This window comes from Pteronotus mesoamericanus, unplaced genomic scaffold (genome assembly GCF_021234165.1).
Source record: "Pteronotus mesoamericanus isolate MK-2021 breed Mesoamerican mustached bat unplaced genomic scaffold, CSHL_Meso_final contig_27, whole genome shotgun sequence".
NCBI classification, from domain to species: Eukaryota; Metazoa; Chordata; class Mammalia; order Chiroptera; family Mormoopidae; genus Pteronotus; species Pteronotus mesoamericanus.
Window position 1 is genome coordinate 23641125 of NW_026555115.1, and position 14350 is coordinate 23655474.

At 42.1% G+C, this 14350-nt stretch overlaps 1 protein-coding gene across 3 annotated transcripts in view; it reads right to left on the reverse strand.

Annotated features, from left to right (window-relative positions):
- KALRN (kalirin RhoGEF kinase) overlaps window positions 1-14350 on the reverse strand; it is a 721333-nt gene that overhangs the window by 184692 nt on the left and 522291 nt on the right. For 2 of the 3 annotated variants that reach the window (XM_054575190.1, XM_054575189.1), the window contains exon 34: window positions 5404-6435. The exons of the other annotated variant lie outside the window; for it this stretch is intronic. In XM_054575190.1, the coding sequence (XP_054431165.1) occupies window positions 6373-6435 (63 nt within the window). In that variant the 3' untranslated portion in view covers window positions 5404-6372. Of the gene's footprint in view, window positions 1-5403; window positions 6436-14350 lie in introns of those variants that run through there. 3 annotated transcript variants of the gene reach the window in all.

Below are 14350 nucleotides of genomic sequence, written 5' to 3' on the forward strand. Positions count from 1 at the left end.
AACCCTCTCCCCATCACTGCTATTTTTAAACCCTCTATAAATTCTCCCTGTCACTCCGACTGTCCATGACCACAGCCGCCCCTTGTAGGCCTGGCTATATTGTGATGCCACTAGCACCCTTGATGGTCAGCGGTAAGCCTGGATACAGCACCTCTGCTGTGAAAACTCTCTCCAGGTTGCAGAGGTGCCAGAAATAGGATCCAAAGGGCAGATATGAGATCCAGTTGCATATCTGCCCTGAGTCCCTGTCTTGGAATTCCACAATTCACAAGGCCCATTCTAAAGCAGAGTGGAGTCAGAGCCCAAGCAGCTTCTTGCAGGTGCTGAGGGGGTGAAAGCTGATGTGCATTCCTAGGAGGCAGGTGGGACAGGAGTATTTCTTCAGCCGCTTGGTCACCAGAACTATAATCTCATCCTTATTTTCTGACCATGCTTTTGGTTTTCTAAACTTGTCTTTATTTTGGGATTGTGAATTCGTAATTTATTTAAATGGCTCACATCCTCATAAAATCCTTTTTACTGGCATTCAATACCTTTCTGTGCATATGTATATGTGTATAGATATGCATACACACACACGTACACAAATCGTTGGATTATTGTCTGTAACTCTTCTTCTCATAGATTCTTTCACACTGACCGAATTAACTGAATCTTCTACATCCCACTCCACACCCTCCCCCAAATCCAACCTATTTTCTTACATGCTCAGTTCCTGTGTTGCAGTGAACATGAACTATTTGTTTTTGAGGAAAAACAGTCATTTTTTTTACAGTACACTTTGGACTTTAAAACTCAGCAATAACATTCACACTGGATCTTTCATCAATATGGAATTTCTAATCACCCAAGCTTTATGACCCTTACATATTTAATTTGTTATAATCCACATATGCAGTATCTATAGCAGATTTTAGATCCCACTGCCCCATTGGGCTGCTGATGCAGATCTCCATGTGTGCTCAGAACTACAGAGTAGAGCTTCTGCCTCACACCATTCTTTTCTTCCGAGTTATATTTCCTTTCCTTTGTGGTGAATCTAACATAAGTATCATTTAACTTCCTTTTAGCACAAGGTGAGTACAGAGAATAAAAATGGGGAAAAGCTCACATGGGTTTATAATCTACATCTGGAATATACTTGAATGTTGATATTCCTACATAATTTAGAGAGTGAATCTACTATGTTATTTGAGGACAGGATTATATCTAATTCATTTTTGTAGCCTGTTCAGTGGCTGTTACATGGCTTGGTGCACATTAAGTGCTTGATAAAAATGCTTGCTGAGTCAATGGGTCATCCCAAAGGCAGTGCCAGAAGAAAGTGAGAGAATATCAGTGGGTTGAGAGACCAATCAGAGCAGTTTCAGAAATTAAATTGCTACAACCTTAAGTTCCTGGATGGTCAAAAACAGGATGGATGCTAAAGAGAGACAGCTCGTTCTAACACACGGGCCACTGTGAGATTTAGTGGGAGACCTCACTCACTGAAGAATCATTGCAGAACTGAAGAAAATAACCAGAAGGGCAAGTCCTGGAAGATATTTTTCATGTCCATGGTTTTTTTTTTGTCTTTTTAAATACCTGAAAATGTGATTCCCCCACCATTACATTTAACAAAATCCACTCTCATTTTGCTGTGAGCTTTAGTGACACAGAAAATTTCCAATTATCTCTACTAATGGGATAGAAGCAATGGTACATATAATTAAGTTTACATTTCTATTTGTCTTTGGAAGGTATTCAGTATGCTTTTCTTCCAGCAGGTTTGCTTTCATAATGGTTAGTTCTAGCTTAGGCTAATGCTAAAATGAGTTAGCATTTTCTCTGAACAATACCTGGTAGTAGAAGAGTAGAAATGTGTTTGTTTATTGCAAAGAGAACTCATGAAGGGCCTAGTGTTTGCCACAGTTAACCATCTGCATGAAGAGTCTACTTGCAACAAGTGGGATTTTTGAACAGAGCAACAGGCAAGACTGACTATATGTCTTGGATTCTAAGGACTCAAGGGTAGAAGTCCTAGGAGAAAGCTACAGTTATGAAGAGTGTTAAAGAAGAAAGAATACTGAACTAATTGTAAGGCAACTAGGGTTCTCATCCTTGATGCTCAAGGGAGGCCATATAATGGACTTGTTTTAATTTTCTTATCTATAAAATGTAATGACACCTGTTCTGCCTACCTAACAGGTTAACTGTGTAAAAAGAGAATAGAGGACAAAGGACTTGTAAAAGTATTAAGTGTTAGGAAAATGCAGAGCACTGATAGACAATCAATGAAATATTGTTGCCACCACATTTTCAGGATCCATTCTTTGCTGTAACTTGTTGGTACTTGGGGGTCTTGGGCTGTGGCTTCTGAAACTCACCCCAGTGAGAAAAAGAGTCACATTTCTTAAGGAGCCTGCTCTTGGGATAGCTACTTTCATAAGATCCACAGATCCTAAAGAACGGATGCATCCTTTCTCAGATCATAGTTTAATTTTTACAGGGATCTAACGGCTATAATTGCTTAACCTAGTGGCTCTCAAAGTGTGGTCTTTGGAGGAACAGCATCAGCATTACCTGCAAATTTGTTAGAAATGGAAATTCATGGATCCACCCCAGACCTACTAAATCCCATACAGTGGTACAGTGGCCCAGCAATCTGTGTTTTAACAAGTCCTCTGGGTGATTCTGATCTCTATACCAAGTGTGATGACCACTGTTTTAGCTCAAAGGAGAAAAGGAAAGGCTTGCAATTGGGCTCTGGAATGTGCTACTGAGAAGCCTTTACTTTTCTGAAGGAGGCAGAGGAAGACTTATGGGACTTTTCAAATCACACTGCACATGTGACTGTGTGTGGTATGTGTGCATATAGAGTGATGACCAAGAACATCATTTTCTCAGGGAGATCTTTTTACCCACCACACTATCTAAAAATGCTCCCCTACACCTGGGCACTCCCTACATGCCTTTATTGATTTATTTTTCTTTGTAGCATTTATTGCCTTCTAAGATGGGGTGTTAATTACTTATTTGTTTATTGTCTGTCTCTCTCAGTTAGCATGTACACTGCACAAGGGCAGTCCTTTTTGTTCACTGCTGTGTCCCCAGCTCAGAGAACTATTCCTGGCACCTTGTGAGCACTCAAAAAATATTTGTTGAATTAATGAGTGAATAAATGACAGCTGAATGAGAAAATATTGGGGTCAGACCAAAACACCTGCAAGCATTCTTCTTTGGCAGTGCTGCTACAGCACGGGAGCCTTGCGTCTCTGTTCCTACTTTGGGCTCCAAAATAACTCTGCAAACAAGGCTTGGTAGATGCCATCCTCAGAGGCTTCATTCACTGTACTGTTTATCATTACAAAATGTGCCATCTGGTTTTTTTTAGGTATGGGGATAGGGTACTGATTGATCAAGATGTTTATATGGCTGGCTGGGGTTAGGGGGCCTATAGTTTATTGGTATGCAACAGATTACAGTGTGACATGGCAGGGAAAAAAGTTGTCTATGAGTAAAAATCATGAGTTCTGAGTTCCAGTCCGCATTCTTCCCCTAACTTGCTATATGGTCTTGGGCAAACTGCTTAGCATTTCTGGGTCTCATTTCATCTGTTGATCTCAATGATCTCCAAGGTCTCTTCCAGTTGTAATTACATATCCATTTATGGGTTACCTAATTAATGTCTGTCCTTCTGCTGGTAAGCTCCATGAAAACAGGGGCCAAGTCTATACATATTTGCCCCCCTAATTCATAATGCTTAGCACTGCAGGCATTCAAATATTTGATGAGTGAGCACATCCCTATGAAAAACAATTGGTGATCTCAGCCTTATCAGCTTGTGCCCTATACAATGAAGTCACAGGGACATGGATGTGGGTTGCAAAGACCCTGGCCTGGAAGGGATCTTGAACCACACAAAGAAGAGCCTGAGCTGGCTTTACCTCTCTCCCAATCCCCAGGGCATAAAGAAGTTGCACAATTTATTAAAGTGAGGACCCTGACAGTATGCAAGGGAGAGCCAATCTGGGCAGTGGGCCATCCGCTCTGTGGTTTAAGGAAGCATGGGTTTGGGGATAGGGACTGAATCTGAATCACAGATCTGCTATTTTCTAGCTTTTTGAGTTTGGACAAGTTATTTACCTCCCTTAGCTTCAGGCTCTCCATCTGGAAAATGAAGACAGTAACTGCCTGCCTCTCAGGACAGTTGTGACGGTTAGAGGAGATAACGTATATCAAGTGCTTTCCCAGCCTCTGTTCTGAGAAAGGTGAAGCCTCCTTGTCTGGTTCCGCCTTCCCTGACCCTTTGTAAGGGTTCTAACAATGCCTCCTTTCCCAAAGAACTGGCCTAAGTCTGTTACTAGCCCATGGCAGTGCCCTAATCTGTCTGGCTGAAGGGGGATAAAGATTGGGATAAAAAGTGTTTCTCAAAATAACTACGTTTGGAAATACATATTTTCTACTTTCACTTCCGGTTTGCTTAATGAGATTTTGAGGTCTGTAACTTGCTATGGTGCAATTGTGTAAATAAAACTTAACCATCGATCACCATTTTAACATACTGAGGTGTATCACTGAACAGACGGAATTTGAACTTTGCTGCCTTTGTCTCTCCTTCCACCTTGCTCCCTCCCCTGTTCCCTGGTAGATTGATTTATACTCCTGTTCCCGCCCTACCTCTTTCACTCCCCCAACCCTCCACCACACTCATCTACTACATATGGCCATCTTTATTCTGGAAAATAAGTTCTGCTCCTAGGTAACCAGAAGACAAAATTGCTGTGGTTGACATAATTCTTATTAGTGATTGTAATTGCAGTGGTGCCGCCATCATGCCAGATGGATGCTCAATGGCATCTGTCCCCAGCTAGATAGATCTTTCCAGAAAGTGGGATGGGGTAGATTCTCGGTAGAAAATTAAGGGCCTCAGCACTCAACAGAAAGTATTTATAAATCACTGTATATCAACAGCCTGCTTTAGAATCATTTTATTAGAACACATTCAAGAAAGTGACATACGGAAAAAAGACAGCAGCAATTCTCAGTCATGCAAATGCCCATGATAAGGTTCTCCATTGGATTTAATTCAAGTACAGTTACAGTCCTTTCCTGAGCCAGGTGCAATTCCAGAGAATGACACTTTGAATTGAGCACACGTTTCCTCCTCAAAGTTCAGAACACTGAACAAGTCCCATCCTCACAATAAGATTGTGAGATACATAGAAGTGTAAACTTTCAGGGTTTTAAGGAACCCTTTACCCAGCCCTCCCCCATAACCCAGTTGGGGGAAATAAGCCCAACTTCTGGATCTCTTAGAAATAAGTTTTATTCTATTGAAAATAAAGCAGTGGGACTTAAAAAATTAGAAAATGAATATATATATATGTATATATATATATGTAATGGAATCATCTTTGCCTCTTGCCTTAGTGTGTGGTTCCCAGGAAATCTGTATTAGGGGTTGGGGCTCTCTCTTAAGTGCCTCGGAAGCTGAAGGACTTTTTTTATTCTTTAACTTTTTATTATGAAAAATTGCAAACATATACAAAAGTGGAGAGAATGGTAAAATGAATGCCCACGTACACACCATCTAGTCTCAACAATGATCAACATGTTGCCGGAGTGTTTCATTTATTTTTTCTCCTACTTCCCATTCACCCCCTAACAGGATAATTTGGAAGCGATGGAAGGCTGGGAGGGTGGCCTTTGAACCACAGAGCTCAGGAGCGAGTGAGGTTAGGAAGAAAACTAGAAAATCTTGACAAAACCTGGGTAGGCTGAAGCAGACAGAACATTTTTCGGGGAAGTATTTGTTGCCAATGTTTGGAAACAGCTAGAGTTAACCCTCTTCTTCTCTACCATAAACCATCCATTCTTCCTCCTCCCTCTTTTTCATGATGTGGGGCAGGCAAGCTAGATTGGAACAATGGGTCTTTCCAGATTGAGGGCGACTGACAATAGAAATGTTCAACCTGGAGAAAAACTCCAGAGATAAGTATTTCCCTCTGTTGAACCTGTTCATTCACACTGTAGACCTCTAGGACGGTGAGGGCCTGGGGTACCTGGTGTTCAGATCGGGAGCTGGGGGAAATACCTTGGGTCATGAGGTCTCTCACAGTTCCCTACTGTCCCACCGTTTTAGACTTTGGAGAGAAGCCTGGCAACCTTGAATTGCACCCAACAGAGAAGCAGGGAGCCCTGAGGGGTGAGCCCATGGCCCGGGTGGGCGGATTTTGCTTGGAACATGTTGCCCTCTGAGCAAAGGCTGCACCCCACACCAGCCCTGCCAGAGCAGTCTCAAGAGAGGTGGGTGATGGGAGTCCAGGTGGGAGGTCTCAACAGCGGCACGGCTAACCCGGAGAGCTGCAGGGACAAGTCCCAGGCTGCGCGTTAAACGTAAGTGGAGAAAGGATCTCCAGGTCCCAGGTGCCACCGAGGAGCAAGGTTGCCATCCTGTTAAGAAAAGGGCCGGGGCTCTGTGATTTGCATATGACTTTGCAAAAATTTGCATGAGATCACGTAGCCCTTTATAGAAAACAGAAATCATCAGTGCAACCTATTGTATTTCTAGCAACCCAGTGCACAGAGTGCAACGTGGCAAATATACAATCATTTTCTAGAAGAGGTAATGGAGTAGGCAGTGCTCTGTAGGACGTTCTTTGGTGTGAATATTCAGAAGCAGCCAACCAGGTCCAGGATCCAGATGAGGATCACTGACTGGCTACTTTGGCTAATTTTGTTAGGACTCAGATCCATGCATCATTCCTCGCATTAGTTCCCTGTAGGACAGAGCGGCTGTGGCTTACCAACATCCCAGACATAGAAGCAGGAGTAGAACCAGGAATAATATGAATAGAGGTATATTAAATATGAGGTCTTAGTGGCAGTGATCATTAGTGTTTATTTTATGCCTTCCTGTTTTATTGTTTCCTTGTTTCAACCCTTTTAGGGTTCCCATGCTCAACCAGCAAGTCTTGCTATGACATTCATCTGGGGGAAGAAACTTAGAACTAAGTTTATCCATTTATGTAGTAGATCTTCATCAGTAAGGGACCTAAAATTTATTATTTCAAGTGTTCCTAGGGTCCATGACATATGGTAATCTGTAATTTTTCTGAGGCATGAGGTTGGTTCATGCAGGCTGCAAGGCAGGCTGAGGGAATGGGTCACTGAGTGAGAGAGTGAGCAAATGATGGGCCATGATACAGGCCCCGCTTCCATTACCCAACGTGATTACAGCCTCTCTCCTGGGCCATCTGAAGTCATGAGTTATTGTTTCTTTAAGAACAGTGGCCCCTCAAAGAAAGTCAGCTTCTAGTGGAATTGGAGGAGTGGCTCCCAACCAAGAGAAAAGTTCAAGATAAAGAGTATGATCTCACATTTGACTGTGGCTCAGCTCATGGTGTCAAAGGCTCCATCATACTTGCCACACAGAAACAAGAAAAGCAGTTTCAAATTCTCTTAGTAAGAACTCCAGCAGGGCAAAGACTGTTCATTAAGGGAGAGAAAGCACTTCAGCATCACATTCAAATGGTGGTTACCCTGAGCTGTAAGAAAGACAGAGGGTACTTAGGATTCAGAATGGAGATGAGATTTGGAAGAAAGCCAGGATCTGTACACATGTGTCTGTGAAGTAACTCACAGTGAAGGTAGTGGTAACCACTGAGCTCACACTTACCAGGGACCAAGGGTCTGTCTAATTTCATATTGCATTACATTCATGGGGGGGTTAGAGAGAGGGTGATAATTCATATCATAATTCACTGTCATTTCCAGTTTAGTTTATAGGTGTGCTATAAAGGCTGTGAAATTTACTTTAGTGGCAGAATTTAATAGTTTTAGAGATACTGAGTTTGACATTCTTTATACAGTTGCTAAAATTCTTAAGGGGAGAACAGTTTTTTAAAATATTTTTATTGTTGCTTTTATTAATATCTAATTTATGTCATTACTTTATTATCCTTATTATTAACAGCTAATTTTATTGAGTGTTTAGCATGTGCCAAGCACAGTTCTGAGTGTTTGACATGCATTATTTCACATAATTTGCATCACACCTTATGGGGTGGGTAGTACCATTACCCCTATTTTGCAGACTGAAGCACTGAGAGGTCCTGCCCAGGATCACACAGCTGGCAAGGGGAGGGGCTGAGACCTGTACTTGAAGCTGGTTCGATTCAAAGCTATCCTTACCCGCTGAGTTATGCTGCCTCTTGTAAAGGAGAGTCTATCTGCTAAATGAATTTGTATGTTCGTATGCTTGTGGGTGCTAAAGGTCTTGGAAAGCATCCCTCACGTATTTTGAGGATCCATCTTATCCTTGAGGATCTAAGCTAGAAGTGGTTTGAGTCACTTCATTATGTATATTCATTAGGTTTTGCATAAAAATTGCATCCCCTCTTAAACCTCGAGTTGTGATTTTCTCTACCTGCAAATCTGTCCGATGATGGCTTGATATGTGGGACATCTAAGAAATAAATCCACCGAGGCAAACTGAACACTTGTTCTCCAAAACCCTGAGGAAATGTAGACACTTTTACATAAGAAGCCATTATTTTGCAGAGCCCAGTTGGAACCCTGAAGGACTAATTAGCACCAATGCATAGATACAATGACAGCCATTCAGAATCTTACTGAGATAATGTTTTTGAAAAAATTTAGCCTAGGGAAAGGGGCAGTGGGAAAAGTTTAAGGGGTAATGGGAAAAGTTTAAGTGGAAGTGGGAAAAAAAGGTCATTAATTTTTCGGAAACACTGATGTTTTCTATTACTTAGGAAATAACTCTCAGCTTGGCATGCACATATATTATCCATATCTAATAACCCTATATATTTGGCATTCTGATTGGCTGGCCAAGGTAGGCTTGGTACTAGGTTTTTGAAATATTCCCCTGGTTTGGAAACCTTACCACAGAGGCCTTTTCTATGTCCCAACCATGCTATCACTGGGAAACCTAAGTTTTGCAGAGTTTCAGCTGCATTTTCACATCTGCCAGCACATGTTGTCCAAAAGCCCCTGTCTTTGCCATTTTCCATAAAGAGCAGGAATCAGTGAGACCTACTTTGACAGGACAGTGGTTTTTATTAACCAGACCTCCCATCATTCTTCATTTGGAGGGAGAGGGGTCTATGTTGAGATTTCCCCCATATCCCACTATTCAGGCAGAGACCCCCTTCATATAACTACTTTACATATTTATTTAGTATACCATAGGTCCCATTCTAATACTAGACACTTACAATATGAGTTTTCTGAGGTATAGAGAGACGTTCTGCCAATGTTGGGTGCACAAGAGACATCATTGGACATCCAGTGAAATAAAAATAGCCATAAATGGGGAACATATTTATTGTATTATAGATTTATACTTTTTCTTGTTCCACAAAGAGTTTGGGGCAATCTTGTACTATGCTTTTAAATGCATCTTCAGTAGATTATATGTTCCGCCTATTTCTGTCTGATGGATTAGGAAATCAATGAGGAGGGATATGCCTGAATTACTACTCCAATCACTAAGATACAGTAAACAGCCTCCTCTAAACTCCTGACTCATGCCTTGCTTTGCTAGGCACAGAAGGCAGTGAGTGATCGACATACACAACACATGGAACACGGGATGTTCTTGGAATTTTAATTCAGGCGTGTCTCATTCAGTGGATCAGGAAGGGGGAAATAATAGGACTTACACCATTTCAGCCTAAATGTTACTTTGTGTGTTTTTGCCTGAATTGTCCAATTGTTTTCTTTAGTGGACTTGGCCAGTGGAAGGCAGTGTGCATAGTGGACACCAAGAAAGACCTGGGTTCAAGTCTCAGCTCTTCCACTTTCTGGTTGTGTGACCCTGGGCATTATTTAACCTCTCTGAGTGACATTTTCTGCAAAATGAGGATAATGATACTTACCTTGAAGGACTGTTGTAAGCATCAAACGGGAGATTGCACATAAAATGCCAAGGCTCGAATTAGGAGTTAGTAAAAGGCAGAAGGCAGTTGTTACCGTCAATTGTTTATGCCATGGGTACTTTCCTTGCAGGCAGCCTCTGTGCTTTACTTGCCCAGTTAAAGCAGGGACTGCTGACAGAAAACACTGTCTCTCCCACTAGCCGGGTGGCAGGGCAGTGTCCTTGGTGGGGACTTATGTGCTGTTTGTGTTCCTCCACCTCAAATTTCAAACTAGAGCTCAGACTGGAAATTTTCCGGGATGTGGCCATCAGAATTAAAGCTGAGGTGCAGAATAGTAAAAATATTGAATTGTGCATATGTAAAAGGCATAAAAAACATGAAATGTGTTTTCAGTTTAGCTGTTTTCAAGGATTGATCTTGTGACCTTATTTGTTTTTTCATGCTTTCTACCCTGCTTGAAGGGCTTCCTTTTGGCTGCTGGGTACGGGTGTTTGATGCTCCTGCTGATCCCAGGGCTCCTCATCCCGAAGTCTGTGTGGAGGTTACTGTCTGAGCAGCTTAGTGATGAGGAGGGGCCCTCAAGCAGGGGCAGGCTACACTCTGCTGGGCTCCCTCCAGGGTGACAGGCGAGGAGCTCCCCTTCTCCAGCACACCACCCCAGGGAAGCCAGCCACAGAGACAAAGAGGACGAGTCAACCTCCTCTTTTCTCTCTTTCTGTTTCTCCCTCTGCTCAGGGACCCTCCGAGAGAACAATGAAACCAGCAGAGTGGGAGAAACGTCCTTGAAAATACTTGTTTCATGTATAACTGTTTTGTTTCAAGTTCAGAAAGGCTGGAAACAGCTTCTTTATCTAGAATTCTTACCAGAAAACATTCCTTCTGCCCTTGGGCCGGGGGTGGAGGGGGTGGGGGGGGAGGGGAACGAGAGGGGATGTGGGAGGTGGGGGAGAGATGGGTCTTGACCTAATCATGCACCTCCTGTCTGCAACTTTGCTGCCCATGCAGGGCTCATCCATGTCCTTAATGAAAGCCCTCTGTGTCCTCCTAACCCGGGCCCAGTGTCTGACACTGGCTCACTCTGGAAACCCATCCCTCTGGAACCAAAGGACACTAAACCAAACTTGAAACAGGTCTGCGTTCTCTCTCTCCCATGTATATATCTTCGGGAAATCTCTTCATAAACTTGAAAGTATTTTTCTAGCTTTTCCTCATCTCCTAATCACCCTCAGCCCTCCACCAACCAAATTTTCCTTCTCGTTCCTTCCACTGACCTAGGCTCCTGACCTTCACAAAGTTACCAGTTCCTCTGCTCACAACCTTGGCCCAACCGGCACTTTGGCTGCTGTTCACTCTCTGGTCACTTCGTCTCATCTTGAGATACTGAGAAGTTGATCAGCCCGCGCTCCCTATGAGGCACCTGCTTGTCTCCTTGTCCTTGGATCACCCATAGGGTGGATCTCAGCAATCATCTAATGATTGTGTCCCTTCCTATCATTTAAAAATAATATCTATTAAGGATTTTTTTGTCAATAGAAGTAATTTCATTATCAGAGAGAATTTAGAAAAAGCCACCATACAGAAATAACACTATTTATTATATTTTCATGCATTTCCTTCATATATACATACATGCATTCACATATGTATATACATATCTATGTATATAAGGTTGGGCAGAAGTGGGTTTACAGTTGTGAGTACACAAAACACAGAGTTTACTCTTATATTATTATTTACTAATTACTGTATTATTTTCCATATGAATAACTGTAAACCTACTTTTGCACCACTCTGTATATACATACATAAGCACAAGTACACACACACACATATACATACACATTTAAATTTATGTTTAACAGAAAACTTAGTTATTAATATTTAGAGGCAAAAGGAAGATCCCAAACCAGTGGGACACAAAAGTAACTGCAGGCTGCAGCTCAGGTAGGCCTATCACCTGTGCCAGCCGCAGCCATGGACTTTTGGAGCACGAGACTTACTGGTTTATCATGTCATGGGTCTGGTGGCCAGGGAACATATCCAAGATATCCTGGATGCCCAGACCATGTAGATGACTACTTCTTAGAGCGTATATTGTAAACACGTCTAGAGACGCACACAAATTCATACATATACACAGAAAGAAGTCATACACATAACACATTCCATTCAAACAAGTATTTTCTGAGCACTCTCTGGAAACACCTAACTCTACCTCAGTGCACTGCAGATAGCACACGGAATCACACAGAGCCTTGTCCTCATGGACCTTGGGATTCAGCTTCTGGGACAAAAACTAACCCACGGACAATAGCAAACTGGACAGAGATGCTGTCTCACAAAGTGCCAAGGGAAGGGTCTCAATAAATCATTCTAATAATGAAGATGTGTTCCAACAGCACTCTTTGTGAGGTCCGAAACACAGCTATCAGGACAGAGAAATAATTTTTGGGACACAGTGATGCAATATAGATTGGTAGACAAAGGTGATTATAATTTGAAACATCTTTATATTTTAGTAAAGATAATGACATATCTACCAGAAAACTTATGCTAGAGAACAGGTCTGCAGACAGCAAAGGACCCACAGGAGGGGCAGAAGCAGGGGGAAGAGGCCCGTGAATCAGGAGGCTCTAGGTCTTAGGGAATGTTACTGTGATTTGGGAGACATGCTTTACCTCTTGGAGCTCCCAGGAATGGACTTTATATAGTATATGAAAACCTAAAGCCAGGCCTAAGAATGTGTCATTGGTGTGAGATCCACTGTGATGTTATTTTAGGAAAAGGATTAAGAAGGAAGAAATACCAAGGAGGGTTAGAGGTCAAGCTGTGGATGAGGGTGTTAGAAAAGGAGCAGATCTGGGAGACGGTGGATGATGAGTTTAGCTTCAAGTTCTGTTGAGTAGAGTGCAGTTACTGCCATAGACCATTGGAAATGTGGTCTTGATCCCGGGGTGAAACGTAAGGGCTAGAAACAGAGATCTTCCAGTTCATTGTTAAGAGTATAATTTTATGCTAAGTAACATGGCAAATACAAAGTAAAATATATAATGTATGCCATGGAAATTAATAAAATAATACAGTTGACCCTCGAACAATATCAGTTTGAGCTGTGCAGGTCCACTTATACACAAAAATTTAAAAATAAATATGAATAGTACTGTAAGTATATTTTCTCTTCCTTAAAATTTTCTTAATAACATTTTCTTTTCTCTGTAGGACTTTAGTGTAAGAATACACTATATAATATACAAAGCATACAAAATATGTGTTGACTGTTTACATTATTAGCAAAGCTTCCAGTCAACAGCAGGCCATTAGTAGTTAAGTTTTGGGGAGAGTCAAAAATTATACGTGGATTTTCCATTGTACAAGGGGTCAGGGCCCCAACCCTCTTGTTGTGCATGGGTCAAATGTATTTGATTTTGGGGGTAGGCAATACTGGTAGCTCAGAGGTGGTGGTGGGCAGTTAATGTGGAAAAATAGTGAGCATTTAAGTGAAGGAGACTTGAGTCAGGTTGGCAGTGGAGGGTGGGCCAGATGTGATTAGGCAAAGTCAGTGGATATTAGAGGAGATGGGGACAGCCGAAAAAAGCATGGCATGGGTGGGAGCATCCAATTCCCAGTACTTGCTATGTGCCAGCTGCTGACATAGGCAGTGAAGACATAAGCCTCATTGAGACCAAGACATGATCATCAAGGAACTCACTGTATAACATGGGAGAAAGACATACAGGCAACCAATGATTCGAATAAATACAATTAGGATGAAACATACATTGCCAACATTCAACCAGCTGGATACACAGAAATGGCAGTTTCATATGATTCAATATAACGTAAATGCATTATAGTGTGTATGACAGATAAGGGTCTCTAAAGGATCATACGTAGGAGGGAAAGCCATATAAATGCGTTTGGAAATGGGCCTGTACTTTACGCTAGTAAATGTGCTATTAAAGGCTTTTAACAGACAAGTGAGATTTGAGAGAAGTGGTTTAGGAAGATGAATCTGGTGTCAGAAGGAAAAATAAAATGCAGGGGCAAAATCCCAGAAAGCAGGGAGGCCGCTTAGGAGGCTATCGAGAGAATTTACACAAAGAGTAATCACGGCCTGCCTGGGGTGGTGTGACAGAAATTCCGAGGGAGTCGTTCTCAGGACTTGGCAACAGACTGGCTATCTGAGAAAATACTGAAAAGGAATCCACAGGTAAAACCGGGGTATCTGGGACCACTATGTTGCTCTGACCCCAAAAGGGAAGTCAAACCATGTTACTGGTTTGAGAGAAAAAGGAAATAATTTTCTGATGCTGAGGCTGAAGAAAAGCTGGATGTCAAATTGGAAAAACAGAGGCGAGCAATTATAATTGCTGTACTGAGCTGCGACAGTGTGCACTATGTTGCCAGTTGGTTTTACATTTGCTTGTTGGTTTTCCGGTTCCTCAGTAGAAGTTAGTGTCCATAAG